Source organism: Drosophila albomicans, chromosome X (assembly GCF_009650485.2).
Source record: "Drosophila albomicans strain 15112-1751.03 chromosome X, ASM965048v2, whole genome shotgun sequence".
NCBI lineage: Eukaryota > Metazoa > Arthropoda > Insecta > Diptera > Drosophilidae > Drosophila > Drosophila albomicans.
The window spans coordinates 16,572,504-16,593,651 of NC_047627.2; the positions used below are offsets into that span (position 1 = coordinate 16,572,504).

At 41.1% G+C, this 21,148-nt stretch overlaps 4 protein-coding genes across 4 annotated transcripts; 2 read left to right on the forward strand and 2 right to left on the reverse strand.

Annotated features, from left to right (window-relative positions):
- Positions 1–3,427: 3,427 nt before the first annotated feature.
- Positions 3,428–4,222, reverse strand: LOC127565511 (uncharacterized). The gene has a single exon (XM_052004295.1). The coding sequence runs from the start codon at positions 4,220–4,222 to the stop codon at positions 3,428–3,430; it is 795 nt and encodes a 264-aa protein (XP_051860255.1).
- Positions 4,223–5,266: 1,044 nt separating this feature from the next.
- LOC117571126 (uncharacterized) lies at positions 5,267–7,117 on the forward strand. The gene is made up of 2 exons (XM_034253131.2): positions 5,267–5,531; positions 5,595–7,117. The coding sequence occupies exons 1-2, from the start codon at positions 5,366–5,368 to the stop codon at positions 7,085–7,087; spliced, it is 1,659 nt and encodes a 552-aa protein (XP_034109022.1). The 5' UTR covers positions 5,267–5,365; the 3' UTR covers positions 7,088–7,117.
- A 9,140-nt stretch (positions 7,118–16,257) lies between these two features.
- Positions 16,258–17,673, forward strand: LOC117577703 (27 kDa hemolymph protein). Its single transcript, XM_034262602.2, has 2 exons — positions 16,258–16,561; positions 16,624–17,673. Exons 1-2 carry the CDS (start codon positions 16,390–16,392, stop codon positions 17,394–17,396), a joined length of 945 nt encoding a protein of 314 aa, XP_034118493.1. The 5' UTR covers positions 16,258–16,389; the 3' UTR covers positions 17,397–17,673.
- Positions 17,674–18,708: 1,035 nt separating this feature from the next.
- On the reverse strand, positions 18,709–20,725 carry LOC117567174 (uncharacterized). Its single transcript, XM_034246994.2, has one exon. The coding sequence runs from the start codon at positions 20,521–20,523 to the stop codon at positions 18,709–18,711; it is 1,815 nt and encodes a 604-aa protein (XP_034102885.2). The 5' UTR covers positions 20,524–20,725.
- Positions 20,726–21,148: the final 423 nt, after the last annotated feature.

Sequence of the window (21,148 nt, forward strand, 5' to 3'; positions counted from 1 at the left end):
AAAGACAGATAATCTGAACATAGTTTAAGCATCTTAAGTAAATACTCAATTCAATTTGGGTTATAAAGATGATGATTATGATGATGATGATGATGAGTTTTTGCTTTGCCTTATATTTATTGATTACTATATACTTATATTTAAAACTAAAAAGATGATCGGGAGATGAAAGCGGCAAAGACTCTGCAGTGGCGGCGGACGAAGCTGACGAAACTTATTGAGGGGAGAGTGTTTCTCCTGGAGATGTACTCCCGTAATATCGATACTCGCGTGAGTTATCGAGTTTTGTTGATCACGAGAACTGAAAGGGGTTGCCACAGTACCCCCCTCCTAGAGTTCCAGTTGGGAAAGATACTTTGCTGGGAATCTGATTTGTCGTCCTGATCTTGACACTTTCTCGAGTGTCTGAGCAGTTGGCGCTGTCGTCTGCTCCTGTGTTGGAGGCGGTACGTCTTTGAAGATGTAAGCTGGTTTAAGTCGATCGATGGAAACCTTGTTTTCCTTTGTGTGGCCCTTGAGTGTAAAATATTTGTCGTGTTTTGTTACCACTTCGAAAGGACCCTCGTAGTTTGCTTCCAACGGGGTTTTCACTCGATCCACTCGAACGAAGACGTGGGTACAATGGTTTAGGTCCGGGTGGACAAATTCTTGCGGTGTATGATGGTGCACTGGCTTAGTGGTTGGCAGTTGAGACATGGTTTTTTGAAGAGCCTCGGTGAACTCGGACTCAGTGTGTTTTTGTGTGCTCGGTGCAAAAAATCCGCCTGGCACCCGTAGTGTGGTGCCATAAACCATTTCCGCAGGGCTCAGCCCGATGTCGCTTTTGATTGTTGTGCGTAGGCCGAGTAGGATTAGATGCAGGGAACTACTCCAGTTGATTGGATCGACGCATTTTAAAGCAGCTTTTAACGTTCTGTGCCAGCGTTCGATCATACCATTGGCTTGTGGGTGGTACGCCGTCGTCCGCAGGTGCTTAAAACCACAAATTTTGGAAAGCTCTTGGAATAATGTAGACTCGAATTGTCGACCCAGATCGGTTGTGATGTGAAGAGGAATACCGTACTGAGCGAACCAGCCCGATATCAGTGCGTTGGCTACAGATTTTGCTGTGATGTCTACTAAAGGAATTGCTGCGGGCCATCGTGAGAATCGATCGATACACGTGAGGCAGTATCGGTATCCGTTCGATGAAGGCAGCGGGCCGACTATGTCGATATTTATGTGTTCGAAACGGGTGTCGCTGGCGGTGTACTCTCCTAGTGGCGATTTGGTGTGACGTTGGATTTTGGCCTTCTGGCACGGGATACAAGAGCGTACGATTTTAGCGACATCCTTCGCCATGCGGGGCCAAACGTAGTGTTTTCCGACCAACTTGTTTGTTGCCTTAACTCCCGGATGGCTCAGCGAATGTAGGGCCTCAACCACGGTTTGGCGTAGGCATTTGGGCACAAACGGACGTGTATGGTTATTGGCGACGTGGCAGTACAATTGTTTGTTTGAGCCTGCAAGAGACAATTTTGTTAGTGAGATGGGTTTTTCGGCGTCAGACTTGAGTAGCGATTGTAGTTCCGCATCGTTTTCCTGTTCCAGTGCCATCTCGTCGAAGTTTATGTGTTTGATGGCATCGATGCGTGAGAGAAGATCAGCCACGTTGTTTTCTTCTCCAGAGATGTGCCGGATATCGGTGCTGAATTGGCTGATAAAATCCAGTTGCCGAGCGCGTCGAGGTGATGCTTTCTCGCTGTTTTGACTGAAGGCGTACATAAGCGGCTTGTGGTCGGTGAAAATAACGAAATTCCTGCCCTCCAGTGCGTACTTGAAGTGCAAAACGGCCTGATAGATGGCAGTCAGTTCTCTATCGTAGGTGCTGTACTTCTTTTGCGTCGATGTGAATTTCCTGGAGAAGAATCCCAGTGGTTGTGTCTGCCCGTTGATGACTTGATGTACTACGGCTCCCATAGCGTCGTCGGACGCGTCGGTGGTTAGAGTTAATTGTGAGTTTGGTGCCATGTAATTCAACAACGTAGCGTTTGCAAGCTCGTTCTTGCAGGCGGTGAATGCGTAGTCGGCTTCTGTAGACCAAAGTATCGGGGTTTTGTCGTTCTTTTTATTGCCTTGGATCAGCGTCTGGAGTATGTGCTGGTTCTCGGCTGCTCGTGGGATAAACGGCCTATAGAAATTAATCATACCCAGAAACTTTTTTAGGTCTTTAGCGATAAGCGGTTTTTTAAAAATGCCGTATGGCTTCCACTTTGGCTTCGGATGGTTTTAAGCCGTGCTGACTGATGTCGTGTCCCAGGAATGTAAGTTGTGTCTTACCGAATTGGCACTTCTCAAAGTTTACGGTGAGATGTGCCTTCCGAAGGCGGTCGAGGATTGTGCGGAGGTGCGTCTCGTGCTGCGCCTCGGATTCTGAAGCGATCAAAATGTCGTCGATGTAAGCAAAAACGAAGTCGAGGCCTTGTATGACGTTGTTTATGTGACGTTGAAAAGTTTGCGCTGCGTTGCGCAGACCGAACGTCATGAACAAGAATTCGAATAGCCCAAAAGGCGTGATAATTGCTGTTTTGGGAATATCTTGTGGTTCGACAGGAATCTGGTGATATGCTTTTTGCAGGTCGATTTTCGAAAATATCTTCTTACCGTATAAGATGCTCGTTACATCCAGTATGTACGGAATAGGATATCGATCCGGCACGGTTACGTTGTTCAGTGCTCGGTAGTCGCCGCACGGACGCCACTCTCCATTTGCTTTCTTTACCAGGTGCAAAGGGCTGGACCAGTTGCTATTTGAGGGACGGCATATTCCTTTCTCGATGAGGTAGGAGAACTCGGATTGTGCAGCTTTGAGTTTGTCGGGCGCTAGTCGTCGGGCGCGGGCGTGAGTAGGCGGCCCGTTGGTCGAGATGAAGTGCGTTACTTCGGATGTTGCTGGCAGCCGGTTCGAGTTGATCGTTGCGAGATCGCGATATTCGTGAAGCAATGTAGCGTATTGGTTACTCGTGTCGTAGGATAAAACCGCGTTGATTTTACGTTGGGGCGCGTGACATTTTGATTCCAGCAGCGTAGCCCGATCGATGAGTTTGCGTCGTTTCATATCGACGAGTAAGTCAAAATGTTGAAGAAAGTCGGATCCGATGATAGCGCAGTTGACGTCAGCTATCACGAAAGTCCACACGAAGTTTCGTCGCAATCCCAGTGACAATGCTATGCGTTTTTCTCCATAGGTTTGTATTTTCGTGCCATTGGCGGCGAAAAGAAGCTTTGGAGTGAGCATAGTTTTTTGCGTTTTTGCAGGGTGGCATCACTGAAATGTCGGCGCCGGTATCGATGAGAAACTGTGTTTTGGAGAAATTGTCGTTGATGGCGAGGCGGGCAATTGTGTTGTGGTCTTCTTCGAATTTGTCCGCCGAACCCGAAGATTGATTTAGTTTTTTGGTTCGGATGCAAAAGAGCATGGTTGGCGACATTTCTTGGCGGCGTTACCAAATTTGCTGTGGTACCAACACATGTCTCCAGCTATGACGCTGTTGCGATCCGTTCGCAAGCTGTTCTTGCGAGAAAGGTTTCTGGAGAGCGCGTTGATTTGTTGTTCGATGCGGTCTAGACGATCGTCGGAAACGGCGCTGCTGGTTGGCGCCGACTTGGCGTCGATGGTGCGTACCTGATGAAAATCACCGACTTCCATCACTTTATCTGCCAACTTAGCTAAGTTTGCTAGGCTGGCGTCCGATGCTTGCAAGATCGCTTGCACTTGTGTTGGTAAGCGCTGCAGCCACAGTGCTTTCAGAAAAGATTCTTGAACTTTGTTTGCGGCTAGTGCGTTTAACTCGTTGAGCAGTTGCGTGGGGCGCTTGTCACCAAGGTCGGTCTCCGATATTAACTTCTGGATTTTCTTTTGTTCGCTTTCGCAGAAGCGTTCCAGGATGCACGATTTCAAATTTTCGTACTTGCCTGTGCGTGGTTGGTTGACGATGGCGTCGGCAATTCGGGCCAACACCGGTGCTTCGATTGACGCTAGGATTGTGTTAAATTTCGTTTCGTCCGAGGTTATTCCCGCCAGAACGAATTGGGCTTCGATTTGCGATAGCCATAATTCTGGGTGTTCGGGCCAAAACGGCGGTATTTTCACAGCTATACGGTTGATAACTGCGTCAACACCGTGAGTAACGGTATCGTGAAAAACCTCGGCGTCGTCTTGTGGGGCGTCGTTGTTTGCCATTGTAAGCACCAGTACTCGTGTGTATATAGTGATCACGTCGGGGTCACCAATTTGCTTTGCCTTATTTATTGATTACTATATACTTATATTTAAAACTAAAAAGATGATCGGGAGATGAAAGCGGCAAAGACTCTGCAGTGGCGGCGGACGAAGCTGACGAAACTTATTGAGGGGAGAGTGTTTCTCCTGGAGATGTACTCCCGTAATATCGATACTCGCGTGAGTTATCGAGTTTTGTTGATCACGAGAACTGAAAGGGGTTGCCACAAGTTAATTTAACCTGAACTCTAATATGAAACTCTCTCGAGGCTAACGTTTTTTTTAACTTTATTTTTCTAAACTTTTAACACTACTATACTTTATTTATTGGTCCTGTAATTAAATAAATTAATATATATATTTTAAAAAGGGAAATTAATCTGCTCATAATCTACCTATTGAATTGCATCTTAACTCTTTTTAATTGGGAACATTCTTAAGGCTAAACTTTCTCTGGCAACAAATAATAGGTTAGTTCTATACTATTTGCAGCAAATAAATCAAATAATATATTTCATAAAGGCAACTTGTATGAACATTATTAAGCCTTATTTAGTCTGCAATAGTCTGCTGAAACGCTCTCAAGGCTAAAGTTTCCTTTGCTATATTATTGTGCCAGTATAAGCTACAATTTGAAAGCACTCAGATATTGTATATTATTGCATTTTATAATGAGAACTTATCTAAGCATAATTGACTTGGACAATTAGATTGTTTTTTTTTCATCAATGCCAAATGCTAAGTACTTAGGGCTAATTAAAGTTTATGATGGCAAAGACATATGTATGTTAAACCAAAAAAATTCTGTTTTCCTTTCTTCGCTTTTATCAAATATTGCGATAGATGTGTTTACGCCTACGCCTACGCCTGAGACGAGACGGCGACGGCGACTGCGACGTCAACAGCGACAGCGACAGCGACTGCGACTGCGATGGCAACGCAGCAAGCGTAAATTGGGAGCTGTTGAGTGCAGATTGGAAATACTTGCCACAAGTCAAACGTCGAACGCTGATCGGTGAACGTCGCACACTCTCGTTGCCACACACTCTCTCCCACCTCCCAACACCTTCTCCTCCTCCCCTACCACTCACCCAACAGAGCAGTATGTTGGGCAAACACACGCGACTCTTTAAGATACTTTTCGTGATAATTTTCATCAAGGTGTTCATATTGTTAGTGCTCCTTTGTGTCAACAGCTCCGATATACACCGCGTTAGTCGCGGTCGTACCTCAAAATTTATCAATGATTTACTCATTGACAGACGTCAAGGTAGAGTATTTTAATTACCAAAAAAAAACTTTTGTCAGTTGTTATTAATTTCCGCTTTAATAGAACCCAACTTGGAGGAGCGACTGAAGCTCATACGCGAAGAGATGCCATCGTTTCCACTCGAGGAGTTGCTGCGACGTCCTCGGAGCGTAATGCCAAATCAATGCGGTGAGGCGCCCGATTTCATGAACATCGTATATCACAATGAATACTGGCAAGAGCTGCAGATTCAGAATACGTCATTCTATTTCTTTGGCGCCTACTACGATGATCGTAAGACTGTCCCGAAGACGCCATTGGTCCGTCTGCTGACGATGATCAATCTGTATGGCTCCGAGGGTGAGGTCGATTATCCGATCGTCTATTGCCAGCTGTGGTACAAGAATCAAGTGGAGCCACTGATCGTCGAGGCCATCGATCACAAGATCGTTTGGATCTGGGGCGGTGCATCGCGTCGCTTCTTCCCGACGCTCATCAGCTGTCCGCTGCCAAAGCCGAAGGGCGGCAAAGCCGAGGTGCCCGAAATGGTGTCGCTGGTGGCCGATCGTTGCGATCGTGCCAAGAATCTGTTGCGCGTGGTGCACGAATTGCCGGAGCCATCGGAAGTGCAACAGAGCAAATCGGCTCGTCGATTTATGGTCTGTGTCAAGGCAATGGATTTCCCATACACGGATATGTCGTGGCGCGTCATCGAGTGGCTGGAAGTGCTGCGTATGCTGGGCGTCGATAAGGTTGTGTTCTATGACGCACAAATGCATCCGAATATGACGCGTGTGATCAACGATTATAAGACGAATGAACCGCACTTTGTCGAGCTGCGTCCGATGTCCTTGGGCCGCGGTGAACCGCATTCGCCTCGACACTTTCATCACTATGCCATGAGCGCGGACGGTTTCAATCGCATACTGAACGAGATGATACCCTACAACGATTGCTTTTACCGCAACATGTACAAGTACGATTACGTGGGTATCTTTGACATCGATGAGGTGATCATGCCGCTGCACAATGTCACCAATTGGAATGATTTGATTGAGCTCGGCTACCGTGTGCCCGACTACGAACGTGACTCAAAGGGTTGCTCGGATTGGGCCAGTTTCTGCTTTCGCAATGCCTACTTCCCACGTTATCCCGATCGACCGAAGGTCTTCAAGCAGCTACCCAGCTATTACTATATGCTGCAGCACGTGGAACGCACGGCTGAGCATTGTGATCGCTACTCGGCGGCCAAGTGTTTGCATTCCACCAAATATGCCGTGGGACTGCACAATCATTTTCCGCTGTACCGTGCCAAGACGGGGGAATGTGAACCGAAATCGATTCCAATTGAGTACGCGCAGTTGCAGCATTATCGCGAGCCCGATAATAAGACGCGTCTGATTAATCCGGTGACCGATGACAATATCTGGCGTTTTCAGCCGCAGTTGCAGCAACGCGTCTATGCCAAATACGAGAAACTCGGCTTTCTGCCCAACATCACTCAAATGCAGGAGGCCGAGGAGCAACGCATTCTCGACGATGAGCAAAAACTGCGTGAAGCAATATCCCTAACCTAAGCTAGTAGAAAGTTATCTCTCAGCTCTCTCGCTCTTGTAAAGTCTATCGTGCAAGGGCGTTTTTTATCTTTAGAAATTGTTTTTTTTTTTTTTTTTTAGATAGGTTTTTATCATTAGAAGACATTTACTAATTAACTCTCTGACAGTGTTTTGTTGTTGTTCAGTTATCTCATAGATAATAAAACTTTGCTGATGAAATGTTTAACAACACCTAAAGCTAAGTCCATAATAATAATTGAAACGACTTTTTTTTGGTTTGTTTACTTAGCTTATTTAAATACAGATTTCAAAACAAGGCCAATAAAGTATGTTTCTACCTCAGAAAGAAAAAAAAAAGAAAAGCCCAACCATAATTTTGTCCATTGTAATTCAGGTGTAAGAAAACATATAATCTAAAATAACAATTAGAATATTTGGTTCATGTTCCAAAAAAAGAAAAATATGTATTTACATAGTTGGAGCTGAAATCATTGTCATCGCGGTGGCCTTTTATTTTATGCAGACACATTTGTTACCATTCAATAGCGAGTTAAGTAAATATTCTGCTTAATTGACATTGACGTAGCTTCTTTCTGTGTGTGTCAAGACGAAATCATGTGGTCTACACAGTCATGGTTGAAATCAACAGAAAACCAGAAAACACCTTCGAAAGTTTTAAGCTAGAAGCATAGAAGTCGAGTTGCTGGATTTTGTTGTTCAAGAGATGGGAGATTAAAAATACGCCTTAAGGTATGCAACAGACACCAGAGAAGCAAACACAACTAAACGGCAAACGAGAGCTGTCTTCGTCTTAGTCTTGGCTGTGTGTGTGTGTGTGTGTGAGTCTCTGTGTGTGTGTCTGGGTTGTTGTTTGTTTGTGCCCCAAAAGTGCGCACACAAAAACGCACCTGAGCGCAAATGAATGATGATGTTATGCAGTCGCTGTTTCTTGTCGATGCTCTTACCCGGTCTGGCAACCACAGCCCACACGCACAGTGCAACAAAATGCGATTTTAACAGGGTAGAATTAAAATAAAGTAACCTTTATTGACGTATGAAGTAATATTCCCTAATGAGATGCCAGAATAACATGACTACAAATTAATTTATGAAAATCAACATAATTTATTCGCATATAAAATCTGCAGTGCAATGATTCTTAATCACAATTATTCGCTTTTAAATCAATAGAAATTTAGTTACACGCTAACCTAAATTTTCTTGGCTAGAATATAAAATTTCAATTATTTTATTTCACTTTCATTCTATATTTTTATTAAATATATATTAAATATTTAAATAATATATTTTTTTTGCGATTTAAAACTTAAAGCTAAGTAAATTTGGGTATACTTCAACCTTACTTCTCGTTTTCAGTAGAACAAAAATTAATAGTTATTTTTTGTTCGTCAAAAAAATATTATTTACATGGGAATGAAAGCTTACTCATTCCAAAAATACTCCAACTAATGTATACTCCAACTTTCTATGATAAATACAAGCTAAAATTTGGTATTTATTTGACATATAAAATTTAATTTAATTTAAATGAAAGTTTAACATTACAATATAGCTTAATTCTATATTTTATTAGTTGTACAACAAAAATAAACCTTTTTCATGAATATAAAATTAATTTTTTTTTAATTTATTAACTTATTAGATATACAAAATAATATTTAGAAGTAATTAAGATAAATTGTAAGCTGAATATTGTATGTAATTCTAAATCTTGTTAGTTATACAATATTATAATTTTGCTGTAGTATTTTTAATATTTATGCCACTGTAGCATTCATTGTTGTTTTCGCTGCCTGTTGGGCGCATCTCGCATGCTTGCTGCTGTTGCTTGTTGCATAGTTTTTTGGCTCATATGTTGCAACCTTTCGCTTAAGCAAATTGCCAGAATATGTATGTGTGTGTGTGTGTGTGTGTGTGTGTGTGTGTGCTGATGAGTTTGCTGCCTTCTGCCTTTACTCCAGTGCCTTGCACTTGCGGCCAGTAAAAGGCGCTGAGTTATTGTGCTCGTCGTGAGGCAGCAACAGCGACGGCAACGCCATCCCAAAATGGCAACGTGCAACACGGGGAGTTGCTCCATTTCTTCTCTTTAGATGTGCTAGCGTGTGTGTGTGTGTGAGTGAGTGTGTGTTTGTGTTTGTGTGTGTGGTGTATCTTTCGCTGTGTGTTGCATTTTTACTTAAAATGCTTTTAACCAAAACATTAAGCAGCTGGTGTCACATTACATCACAATGTAGACTAGCTCCAGTTATATAGTTGTTACAAGCCACAACAACAGCAACATACGCAGCACAACATTAGTGGCAAAAACAGAGAGAGAGAAAGGGTGAGTGTAAAAGAGACAGCATCATGAGGCAGGGCAACAGCAACAAATTTATGGCTTAAATAAGCTTTGCAGGCAAGAAACTCGCTTCGATGGCAAATACTTCACTAGAACTTCGCTGGCAAACTTTTATTTCAAGATTATCTAATGCTAAACAGAATTTATGCATTTGTCTTGGATCGTGTTGCGAACTAAGCTCCATCTGCCAAAACGAAACCAACTGAAACGAACAAGTTGTGTATAATTAATTTTGAAGAAATTGCTGCGTACTCTTGTTTAAATTACTGAAAAATAAGTTTAAAAATAGTACAATTTTTACTATTTTTAAAAGAATTATTAAATTAGAAAAAAGTGATAAATTACAAGTACGAAAGCTACAATATAGTTTGTTTGACTGTACTCATTATACCCGCTACCCATAGGGTAGAAGGGTATTATAACTTAGTACAGACAGGAAATGTCTGTAACAGGTAGAAGAAGGCATCTCCGACCCTATAAAGTATATATATTCTTGATCAGCATCCACAGCTGTCTATCCGTCTGTGTGTCTGTCCGTCTGTCCGTCTGTTCTTCCGTCCGTATGAAACACTGAATCTCAGAGACTATAAGAGATAGAGCTATAATTTTCGACAGCATTTGTTATGTTTGCACGCAGATTAAGTTTGTTTCAAATTTTTGCCACGCCCACTTCCGCCCCCGCAAATCAAAAAAATTGAATAACAAGCGTAATTTTCAAGCTAGAGTTGCGAAGTTGGTATATACAGTAATTACTGTAGTAGTTATGATTCCTTAAAATTTGGTTGCGATCAGATAAAAATTGTGGAAGATATTAAAGAAATACTTTTGTATGGGCAAAAACGCCTACTTACTAGGGGTCTTAGTTGCTTTGGCTGACAATCTGGTATATTGTGCCGTATATGGTATATTTTGAATGGTGTGCTGTATCGATATACCAAATATACCATTTGGTTATTTTTAGTATTTTGACAGTATATTTAATATATTTTGGAAAAAAATACCGGAAAATATATTTATTTTATTCAAAATGGGTAGCGGGTGTCTCACAGTCGAGTACACTCGACTGTAGCTTTCTTACTTGTTTTTAAAACAATACAGTAAAGTATTAATTTGAAAATATACCAAATTAGTATAGCACAAGTATATTAAAAATATGCCAAATGATATATTTGGTATATTGAAATAGCACTACATTCAAAATATAGCATACATAGGCTGTTAAATATACCAGATTGTCAGGTAATATAGTATCTACCAAAAAGCTTCAAAATTAAGAGACGAAAGTGGGCGTGACAAAAATATGAAATAAAATATTATTTACCTACATTATACACTATTTGTTGCATTATTTACAAATGGTTTCTCATCGAGTCCCAACTATTTCTTTAGGCCACCGAACTGAAAATGCTTTGACCTGTTGCAAAGTAATTAATTTAGTTTTCAAGTTTCGTCTTGAATAAATAATACTTTGAGGCTTTTGGCAAACGCATTTGTGTTTGCACTGTGTCAATCAATGCGTTTCGATTATAAAATGTTTTTGCGTTGATTTGTCAATTCAGTTTTGTCAAATTGTTGACGTTGATTTTCATTGTATTGCTATTTGGTTTTTAGCCTTAATTTGACTTTTATTACGTTGTATTTCAGTGTGCAGTGGGTTTGATGTGCACTGTTGATGTTGTTGCTTGGTAATCAGGCGAAATATGCAAATGTTTGGCCTGATGGCAATCAATTGAGCATTATGCTTTAATTGCACAAACATTTTCTTTAACGAGCATATATATTTTAATTGCTCAAATGAAATGCACAATTTTAGATTTAGTTTTAGTTTTAGCAGCAATTGATGACTTGCTTATACAAATGAAATTTTGCATAATAAACTAAACGGAGAAATTACATTAAAATTTTTTGTTCTAATGCTTTTTGCCAGTCAGCGCACCTCAAACGCATTTGCCTTTAAATAATAGATGCAATCGCACAGAAAATTGCTCACACACATATACATGTATACTTAAAGCTGACTCCTTTAGTATCAGCATCAACTTGAAATAGTTTTGCTCACAAATTACATGACTGTGCTTTGTCGAGGTCGCTGGTTGGCAGTGGACCCAGTCACTCCATAAATCACTTTAATACCCGTTCCACTCCAAGCACAACCTCTGTCTAAGGCCAAGGCCAATGGACACGCAAAACTGCCAAGGATGTGTTCCTTGGGAAGCTGCTGCTGCTGTTGTTGGTTGGTTGGTTGGTTGGTTGATTGGTGTTTTGCCAAAATGCAGACACACAAGGAGTTGAAATTGCAAATCGGAATATCTGGACTGATTTTGGGAGTTCACTTCGGTTGTGAGTGATTGATAGGCTTTAAATAAACTGTAGCAACTCTTTTTCGCTCTCACTTCTCAACCAAATACTTAAAGCAATTTCAATTCGAGTAACGCTGAGGGATTAACCATTTATTTTATGGCCATTACGAAATATGCAAACCAAACCCACATATAGCAGCGAGCTCTCTCAAAGCTAAACTTCAACTTGTAGCCAGATTTTGAGCTCATCTTCAGTGTGTGTGTGTGTGTGTGTGTGTGTGCGGCACAAGGCCGATTAAGTGTGGGCCAACAGTGTGTTGTTCGGGCTGTCCAACTGCAACAGAATCGTCAGCATGATTAATTGATGAAAATCCCTTTTGCCATGCAGGATAATAAATTACAATACAGCACACACACACACACACACACACACATACACACACACCCGCCAGACGGACGAACGAGCCAACGAACATGGACAGGTAGCATGTGCTCCAAATAGCACACACACACACACACTCGCACTCAGTTCGTGATGTGTGCGGTGGCCCTGCATTGAATTAAACTACAGCTCTGGACGAGTACGTCGTCGACGACAAGTCCCAGGCAATCGAAAGGGAAGGGGACGAAGAAAGACATAACAACAACAACAACAACGATAACAACAACAACGGAGACGACGACGACACGTTGGCTGTTTCCTAAATTAGCTTAATTTCATTTAAAAGCATACCATGTTGCTGCAAACATTCATGGCCATGCCACGCCCCCACGCAATAGCCCACAAAACTAGCAGTCAAATGGAAACAAAGCAACAACAAAAGCCAACGCTTGCCTCATTTCCTGCTACTATTATTATTTTTTATCATATTTCTTTTATATGTACATATTTAATGCTGTGTTCTTGTTCGCTTCTCCGCTCTGTGTGAATGTTTATAATTCATTAACTTGTTAAATATATTTGCGAGCTTAATTGGGATGGGGTAAAGCTGTTGACTCAGTTCATAAAGCAGCCAAGGCAGGCAGCATAATCAGTACCAAACACACACACACACGCACACACACACACTTTGATGAGAGTCTCCTCTGCTGGACAAACTGATTGCAACAGATGAGATTTTCAAATATGGTATAATCATCATCTGGCACACCTGTGCTGACTCACAATTAGCCAAAGCATGCTAAGAACACACAAGTAGATACACATACATAAGTACATATGTAAGTACATACATACATATGTATATACATAACACAGTATGAACATCCACATGCAGTTCACTTGCTGCATTTATTTTTGCCTGCTGTTGTTGCCCCTTAAGTGGGCCAACACGCGGCGTATACGCAATACACTCGCACACACAGACACATACGCAGTGTATACTCAGTATACGCTTGTGGCATTTCCGTTGGCTGCTTGCTTCCGTTTTAGTTGCCCCTAAAAGTATGCTTTGAGTTCATTATATGCGCCGGCAGAGACACAGAGAGTGTTTGTGTGTGCAAGTGAGAGAGACGGAGAGAGGGAGAAAGAGTAAGTATAAGAGCAAGTATATGCATATATAATGAGTAATAAAAAAAAAACCTATTTCCACCTACAAATTCAAGCCGGGCATTATTTAAACAGTTTATAACTTCCCAAAGGAAGTCTATGCCCAGTTGTTCCATTAGCTTAAGCCTGGCTGCAATTACAAACAAATATCTAACTGAAATAGTTGCTGGGAGAGTCGAGACTTGAGTTCTTGAGAATACTGGAAGAGTACTTTTTATGTTACTTATTTAAGCCTGAGGCCTCAGTCACTCTGGTTTATCTCATTACAATAAGGAATTGTATGCGTTATTTAAATAAAATAAAAATAATTTTGATTTTTATCATCGAAATTGCAACTGAAATAAAAAATTTTCCTAAAAAAAACAACTCCCAAAAATATAACATATTTTAAATTAAAAATATTTAACTGACAAATATTATATATTAATAATTTATACTACACTAATTTATAAGCTTCGATCTCTTAAACAAAATGTAAAACACTTCATAAACTATAATAATTTAGTTCTTTGTACTACAAAACTAGCTGCCCATTTATAACACGAAATATTGAGTACAAAAATTATAATAATTTAATTCTTCCGAAAAAAAGTTCGCTTTAATAATACGTATTCATATTCGGTTTTATTGTTTTACATAAGATAATTGAATGTAAGTTTTCTGCCAAGTTGTGAGAACATATGTTTATTTATCAAAATTCTTCAAGGAGCCATAAATGCGTCAATCCCCGTTTATGATAACATAAAGATATTGTGCGACGCTTTTCAATTGTACTTTGCTCAAGACGCTCAAGCTTAATGCTTCTTGCTGCTTGCTTTTCTATTTCATTCTTTCATTCATATGTAGCAATTGAGCAATAAAAGCTTATCGCTGTCATTACGTAGCAAATGTTCCGGTTATGTGTGTGAGCTTTGAACCCAAATAAAACGCTGAGTATCGTTCGGCTTCTGCTTTTGTCAACCGGTTTGAGCTTTGGATCTATACATACATACAACAAGCTGACTCAAGAGATCATGCATATCACTTATGCGGCGCTAACAGACTGCTTAATTATTAGTACAATTTACGCTTGAGACTAGACTAATTAAAGCTCTGGCAACTAAGTGTTGAGGTGAAGCAATTACACTCTATGCATAGATATTAAAATGTATACTAATTATTGCGGCGACTTTTGCGCCAAATTTGGTTTTTGAATTAGAGCGAGTAAAGGTAGAAGATTAAGCATTTCAATTTAACACCTTTTATTAATATTATTTACAATAGTAATAATAAATAAAAACTCGTATTCGTTTATAAATTATTGAATTAATTTATTTGTCAAAAGTGAAAATTCATGCAGCAATAACTCTGTAATTTTTGTATGTTTTTCTTTAAACTCCAATTACGTTTTGTATGGGGTCAACTTGCAAAACTGCTGACGCTATTTATAAAAGAATTATGAAACATCTTCTCGTATTATAAACACGCACATTGAGAGTGCTATATGAAAATATGTTATTTCAGCAATAAACAAATATGAAATTTTGCTTACAATGTGGAGCAGGTCATCTACATTAAGTGAACGCTAAACGATTCGCGATAAATGAAAATTCCGCAAACGTTGCAATCGAACGCTCGAGGCCGCTGTTGACGATGTTGTTATTATTTTATACTTGCGGAGCGTTATCAATTTTTCGTCGTTTTAGAGCATTCCGACAATGGCGACACTGTTACTAAACGGACGATCAAATACATCGATAGTGCAATAAGCGTATAAATAAACATTTAAGGCAAAAGCCCAGATAAGATTTGCCTTGTCTCGTACATGTGTAAGCGAACAGCATAACTTTTCGGTGTACATTATGTATACAGAGTAGAGCAACAACTATCTAACTCATACATTTGTAGAGATACTTGCGGCACGACAATTCAATTGATCGACTTCTTGCTTTAAATCATACGCCAAAAGACAAGGCAAATACTACTCTGTCTGCCCTTTGCCCACGTTGTTGTTGTTATTGCTGTGAAATCCATATGGGATACACTTAAATGATGTCACATCGCCAACTGACAAAGCCCCACCATGAATCCACAGCGATGTTTGCACAGTGGTTGCGAGCATCGACATTATCTCGAGTGTTCCAGCACTTGGCGACATATCTGCAAATAAAGCACTACACTAAAAAGTGAAACTTAATCATGCACTTCAATTGATTGCGTTATCCAAACAATTCCAATTATTTAGTAATGCAATATGTATGATTTAATTTTGCTTATTTTACAAGCCATTTTTTTAGTCTCTATATCTCTATTTGGTAACAACTTAAAGCGAAACAAAAACGCACTTAACCAATTTAATATATTAATATTATGTTTATTAGACAGTACTTCGTATTTTTATTTAGAATGTGTAAAGGCATTTTTATATGCAGCCATATTTCTTGAAGTTGCTGAGCTTTGAATTGAATATTAATTATGTTAAACATTTTATGTTATTAATTTAGAGCTTAAAGTATATTTTATATATTATATATTTTACAATATTCTACTTGGTGTTTGGTTAGACAAAATTAAAAGGCAGCAAATTCAAACCATAATAAAACTTTCACTTAACTAATCTTTGTTACATAGAATTTCAAATTTGCTAAACATTTTATCAAATTTATTATATATATATATTTTTTTTTTATATTGTCAATAAACAAAGCAAAGAGCATTTCAATATGCATCCATATTTCTTACAAAAATCGATTTTCGATCAGCTGATCAAGCATATAACAATCGAAATTATTATATATTATATCTGTGTGCATATATTGACAGTTTAAAACCTTTTTTTTGTGCTTTTGCTTGCTTACTTGCTCGCCGATAAGCAGTATTTGGCTTTGAACTGATAACATTGTCAATCAGCTCGGCCCCGCTTTTGCTTTAACACCAGACCAATACGCTGTGCACCACTGTGCGCCAGTGTGTAGTCTCAAGTCGCATTTGCTGACGCTCATTCGCTCATTCAATCGCCGCAACGCGCGCTGAACGAACGGGCAAGGTGGCCGCAAACCACAAAAGAAATCGACAAATTGAAAATAAATATAGATAATAACCGATCGCAATTTCGATTTGATTTCGAGAGCCAAACATGAACAAATACGCTTTCTTGGCCGTCTGTCTGCTGGCAGCCCTCGGTGCCGTGCTGCTGGAGGTGCGCGCCAGCCCCGCCCCCCAAACGCCCACGTTTAGCGCCAGTCAGCTGGACAGCGTCTCCAAGCAGTTTCTTCCCGCCGAGTTTCGCAACACAAACGTGAGCTTGGGTAAGTCATAGATTGATTGATGCCAACACAAATAATTACTATATGTGTTCTCACTTTCGCAGATGATATTAAGCGCGTGTATCGGGAGAAGTGCAAGAAGGTCACCGGCTCCGATAACTCAACGCTCTACAAGGATATCGAGAATGCTGCCGTCGATCTGGGCACCTGTTTGAGCGGTCTGGCGAACATCACAGCCGTGCAGGAGGAAATGGATGCCGCCCGTTTGGTTGGTGAGCTGGATGACGTGTTCAACAAGTACTGCAAGAAGGCGCCCGAAGCCGAGTCCTGTTTGAATGCGTTCAAAGACAAGGTAAAGCCGTGTTTGACCCGCGAGGAACACCGTCAACAGGCCACGATGATCCGATTGGCAAAGTCCTTGGTGGGTTTCGCCTGCTCGCGTGGCGGCGATCAGTTGGTGTTGTTCATGTCCGTGCGCGGTCCCGAGTGCCTGGAGGCCAACAAGGAGGCGATCAGTCATTGTGCGAACAAATCATTCCATGGCTATATGCCCAAGGATGGCGAAATCGCCGATTTCATGAACAGCCCGGAGCTGCTCTTCTCGCCCACCCATTGCGTCGATCTGCAGAGCTTTGAGGCCTGTGTCGTGCATCATTTGGAGCAGTGCACGGACGTCACACCGGCGAACATTGTGCAGTCGATCTTCCGTTTTGTGAAGAACGAAACCGACTGCAAGGCCTGGATGGATGCCCGTGCCAATGAGCGTCCCATTCTCCTCGCCAGTGCCAACAACACAGGCGGTGGCGCCTCTGCATTGGCCACAACACTCACTGGCACTTTGGCCCTTACACTGGGCGCCCATTTGCTACGTAATTAGGTGAATCGACACGATCATTACACAATGTCATACTCATTCCCTTAGCTACAAAGAAGATAAAACGAAAAACCAAAAATGTCTAAAGTATTCCTTATGCCCATTTCGATTTTTTTTTTTCATATCTATATATATATGTATTTTTTTTGTTCTGCGATAAAGTAGCGATAACATATTCGACATATGTGTGAATGTATTTTTTTTTTTTTTTTAGTTCTTGTATTATGTGCGGTACTTTGTAATTTAATGACTACTCTATTTATTGCTAATAATAAACAAAAACGTTTACTACTACAAAATGGTCTAAGAACATTTTCTTCCGCCTTCAGTCTTATCTTTCTGATTAACTAAGACCCAATCACTTAGTTTATATACTATATATTATCCCCACACTCACAGTAAGCAACATATCTATAGAATTGCCTCAAGAAAGGGGTCTTATCTGCAGGTGCATTTCCTGCATAGTCATGAGGCCTTAGTTGTTGCTTATCTCATACGATTTCTTGAATTTCTACAAATGCGAAAGTCCACAATTGTCAGAGTGAGAGAGGCGCGAGAATGATTCATTTTCACTTACATATGTGTGAAGCAATAGTGTATTTATGTCGCGTTCGACAAGTGTGAATGGCAATAGATAAGGCGGCACATTGAGATAAGACATCGAACTGAGACGCAAAAAAAACATTGCATACTTTTGCGCGCAGTGGAAAATTTCACTTGCCAAGCGCAACTTATGAATTAAGTGCGAATTCAGGTAAGCCAAAAACAAATGCCTTATAACTTTACTTTATTATTTTCAATTTATTTAATTTTATATAAATTTATTTGTATTATTAAATTTAGTCAAAAATCGACATGCCTTGCCATATGCTCACTGCAGGGTACAAAACAATAATCAAACCGCTCAAGTATGCCGCATATAGCTAGTGTGTAGCATGTTTTTATAGAGTCATCATCAACCAGCGACAACTACATACGATGGGAAAATACGTAATTGCTTCTTGAAGTTGATAAATGTGAGTTTTGGCGCATTTTGACTTATGGCACTTGTTTTGTGAGTATTTCCTATGCTTAAACTAGTTGTTCTAGATTTTCAGATAATACGGTCTAATAATATGCGTATCGCATATCCCCTGCAAATAAAATGCAATTCTCAGAAGTAGGTCACAAAAAAAAAAGAAAATTATTTATTTTACAAATCGATCGAGTATGTGTGTATAGCTTAATATAATTTGTATGCATAGCCATAAAACTAACTTAAATCTAAATAAATAGTTGCAAAAAAAAAATGTAAACAAAATATTTTAATCACTAACTAAATCTTGTCTTTTGTAGTCTGCTGCTGCTGCTCGGGATCCTGTGCATCCGTATCGGGATCCTCCAGCATGCGCTGCTCCTCGGTGAACGAACTGAGAAGAAGCACATCATCCAAATGCAGCCACACATGCTCGACAGCCGAACGCAACTCTGGTGCATACTTCCAGGCGTTGCGATCCTCAACCACATCGGTGTCGATGTTATACTTATTGTCCGGCTCGCGATAATGATGCATTTGGGCCAAATCAGTGGGCAATGTGCGTGCACCGCAACCGCCTTTCATCGATCTGAGCGCAAAGTGATTGTGCAACGCCTCCGAATAGCGTGTGTCGTGAAAGCACTTCGTCGCGTATCCGGGCCTCGAATAATTGCGAAATCGCATCGTATGCTGCAGCACATACAGCTCATCGGTCTCGAGTTGCTCGTGATTGCGCACCTCGGGCACCACCTTGGTGAAGTAGCCATTGATGAAGCAATAGCTATTATGTCCGTTCGGACATTTCATTTTCGTTATCGGTATATCGTTATCCAGTATGTCTTGCCAGGTGCGCATAGCGCCCTGCGGCATTATCACCTCATCGATGTCCACATTGACCATAAAGTCATGTTTATACATGTTGCGATAGAAGCAATCGTTGTAAGCTATCAACTCATTCAGCCGCTTGGCCAGCATGCGACGATGGATGAAGAGATGATGATAATGCCGCAGCCGTGGCATCCCATTCGCCATCGTAAGCTGCTGCATCTCGAGGTAGCCGGTACGCTGATAATAGTCGAGCACACGCTGCACAGCCGGATGCACATCATACATATACGCATAGATCTTGGTGGCGCCCATTAAACGATGCAGCTCAAACCATTCGATTATTCGCTCCGATAGATCAGCATACGGAAAATCGAAACCCTTCAAACAGACGCCAAAACTAAACGGACGACTCGGAACGGATGTCTCATTCGTTGTGCCAGGACGCGCTGTAAGATTGGCCGAATTTTCGTAGTGAATGCGCAACGAGTTGGTGGCATATTCACAACTGCTGCTCGATAGGGAGACAGTGCGTGGGATACTGCGCCCCAACGGGGGCGGCAGAGCATCGGGTACGGGACAGCTCAGCAAATGTGGGTAATTGTAATTATTGCGTGAGCCCCAAGATTTGTACCATGTGCTCATAAACTCGGTGACGTTGACCATAATCGGATGCGTATAATTCTCATACCACAGCTGACATTGTGTGGGCGGGAATTTAGCATCGATTTGATTGGCTGTCGCAAGCACACGGACAATGCCGCGACCCTTAACTCCCTTCCGCAAATCAAGGTAAGCGGCAAACATGCGAAATGTGACATTGGCATTGTTAAAGGTCTGCCAATAGGTGTTGTGCAGCTGCAGATCCAGTGGATCGGGATAAATCGAACAATTTTGGCCGAGGCTATAATTCTGTGGCTTGGCATGATGATACCAAAAACTATAGTCGACCTCAGGCAGTTCGTATTCCAGCTGCTCGACCATCTCCTCATCGACGGGCTCCTCCACAGTTTGATTGGGCGGCGGCGTCGCCTTGCTTACGGGTGGCAAACTGCGTTCGAGGGCTTTGAGTATGCGATTCTGATTGAGTGATTCGCGTTGTCGCAGCTCAAACTCGCGTCGGGATTGCTGCAGTTCCTGCTGCTCCAATTGCCGCAGATCGAGATCCGTGTTGTGCAGCGAATTGAGCAGCAGCAAGAACGCAAACATTATCAGTAACGCCAGTAGCGCTAGCTTGACGAAGCTACCTCTGCTTCTCGTTGACATTGCGACCGAACTAATCGCTTCCATCGTGCCGCTAGGAACCAAAAAGAGTCGAGATCCCAAAACACCTTATCTACATACAGGTGCAGGTGTGTGCAGACTCGTATGTGTGTGTATGTGTGTGTGTGGGTGGGCTATGACAATGTTGGCATGAAGCATTTCCCGCTTTTGTGTATGGCCCGAACTATTATCAGTCTTTGGTATTGTTGTTGCCATTCGTTAGTTGGCTAATTAGACTGTTCGACCAGAAATCGCTTACACTCGAAAAAATTATGGAATTCAATTTATGGGTCACCAAATAAAGTCAAACAAATTTGTTATATTGATAAATACATTTTCGAAGTAGATTTTAAATATTGAATATACTTTTATTTTAATTAGCTACGTCAAAATGTTAGCACAAAATAAATTCGGTGTATTCACAGCTTTTGTAATTTCCCTAACTTTGTTTGCGTGACGTTGATTCGGAGGGTACCGAACGAATTTAACGTCAGAGAATTTTGTACAACATTGCAAAGAACGCTCTAACAATATTGGGCGTTGCGATATTCCCGAACACTTGAGCAAACAAAAAAAAAAAAAAAAAAACACAAATAAAAGTATTCGAATTGTTTATGAAGAACTACTTTACTAGAATGACTATGACTTATTG

Excerpts from the sequence above, each read along its gene's own strand:
- LOC117577703 (XM_034262602.2), top strand. The coding sequence starts at position 16,390 with ATGAACAAATACGCTTTCTTGGCCGTCTGTCTGCTGGCAGCCCTCGGT. Across the intron at positions 16,562-16,623 it reads CAACACAAACGTGAGCTTGG|ATGATATTAAGCGCGTGTAT; the intron begins GTAAGTCATAGA and ends TCACTTTCGCAG.
- LOC117571126 (XM_034253131.2), top strand. The coding sequence starts at position 5,366 with ATGTTGGGCAAACACACGCGACTCTTTAAGATACTTTTCGTGATAATT. Across the intron at positions 5,532-5,594 it reads ACTCATTGACAGACGTCAAG|AACCCAACTTGGAGGAGCGA; the intron begins GTAGAGTATTTT and ends CCGCTTTAATAG.
- LOC117567174 (XM_034246994.2), bottom strand. The coding sequence starts at position 20,523 with ATGGAAGCGATTAGTTCGGTCGCAATGTCAACGAGAAGCAGAGGTAGC.
- LOC127565511 (XM_052004295.1), bottom strand. The coding sequence starts at position 4,222 with ATGGCAAACAACGACGCCCCACAAGACGACGCCGAGGTTTTTCACGAT.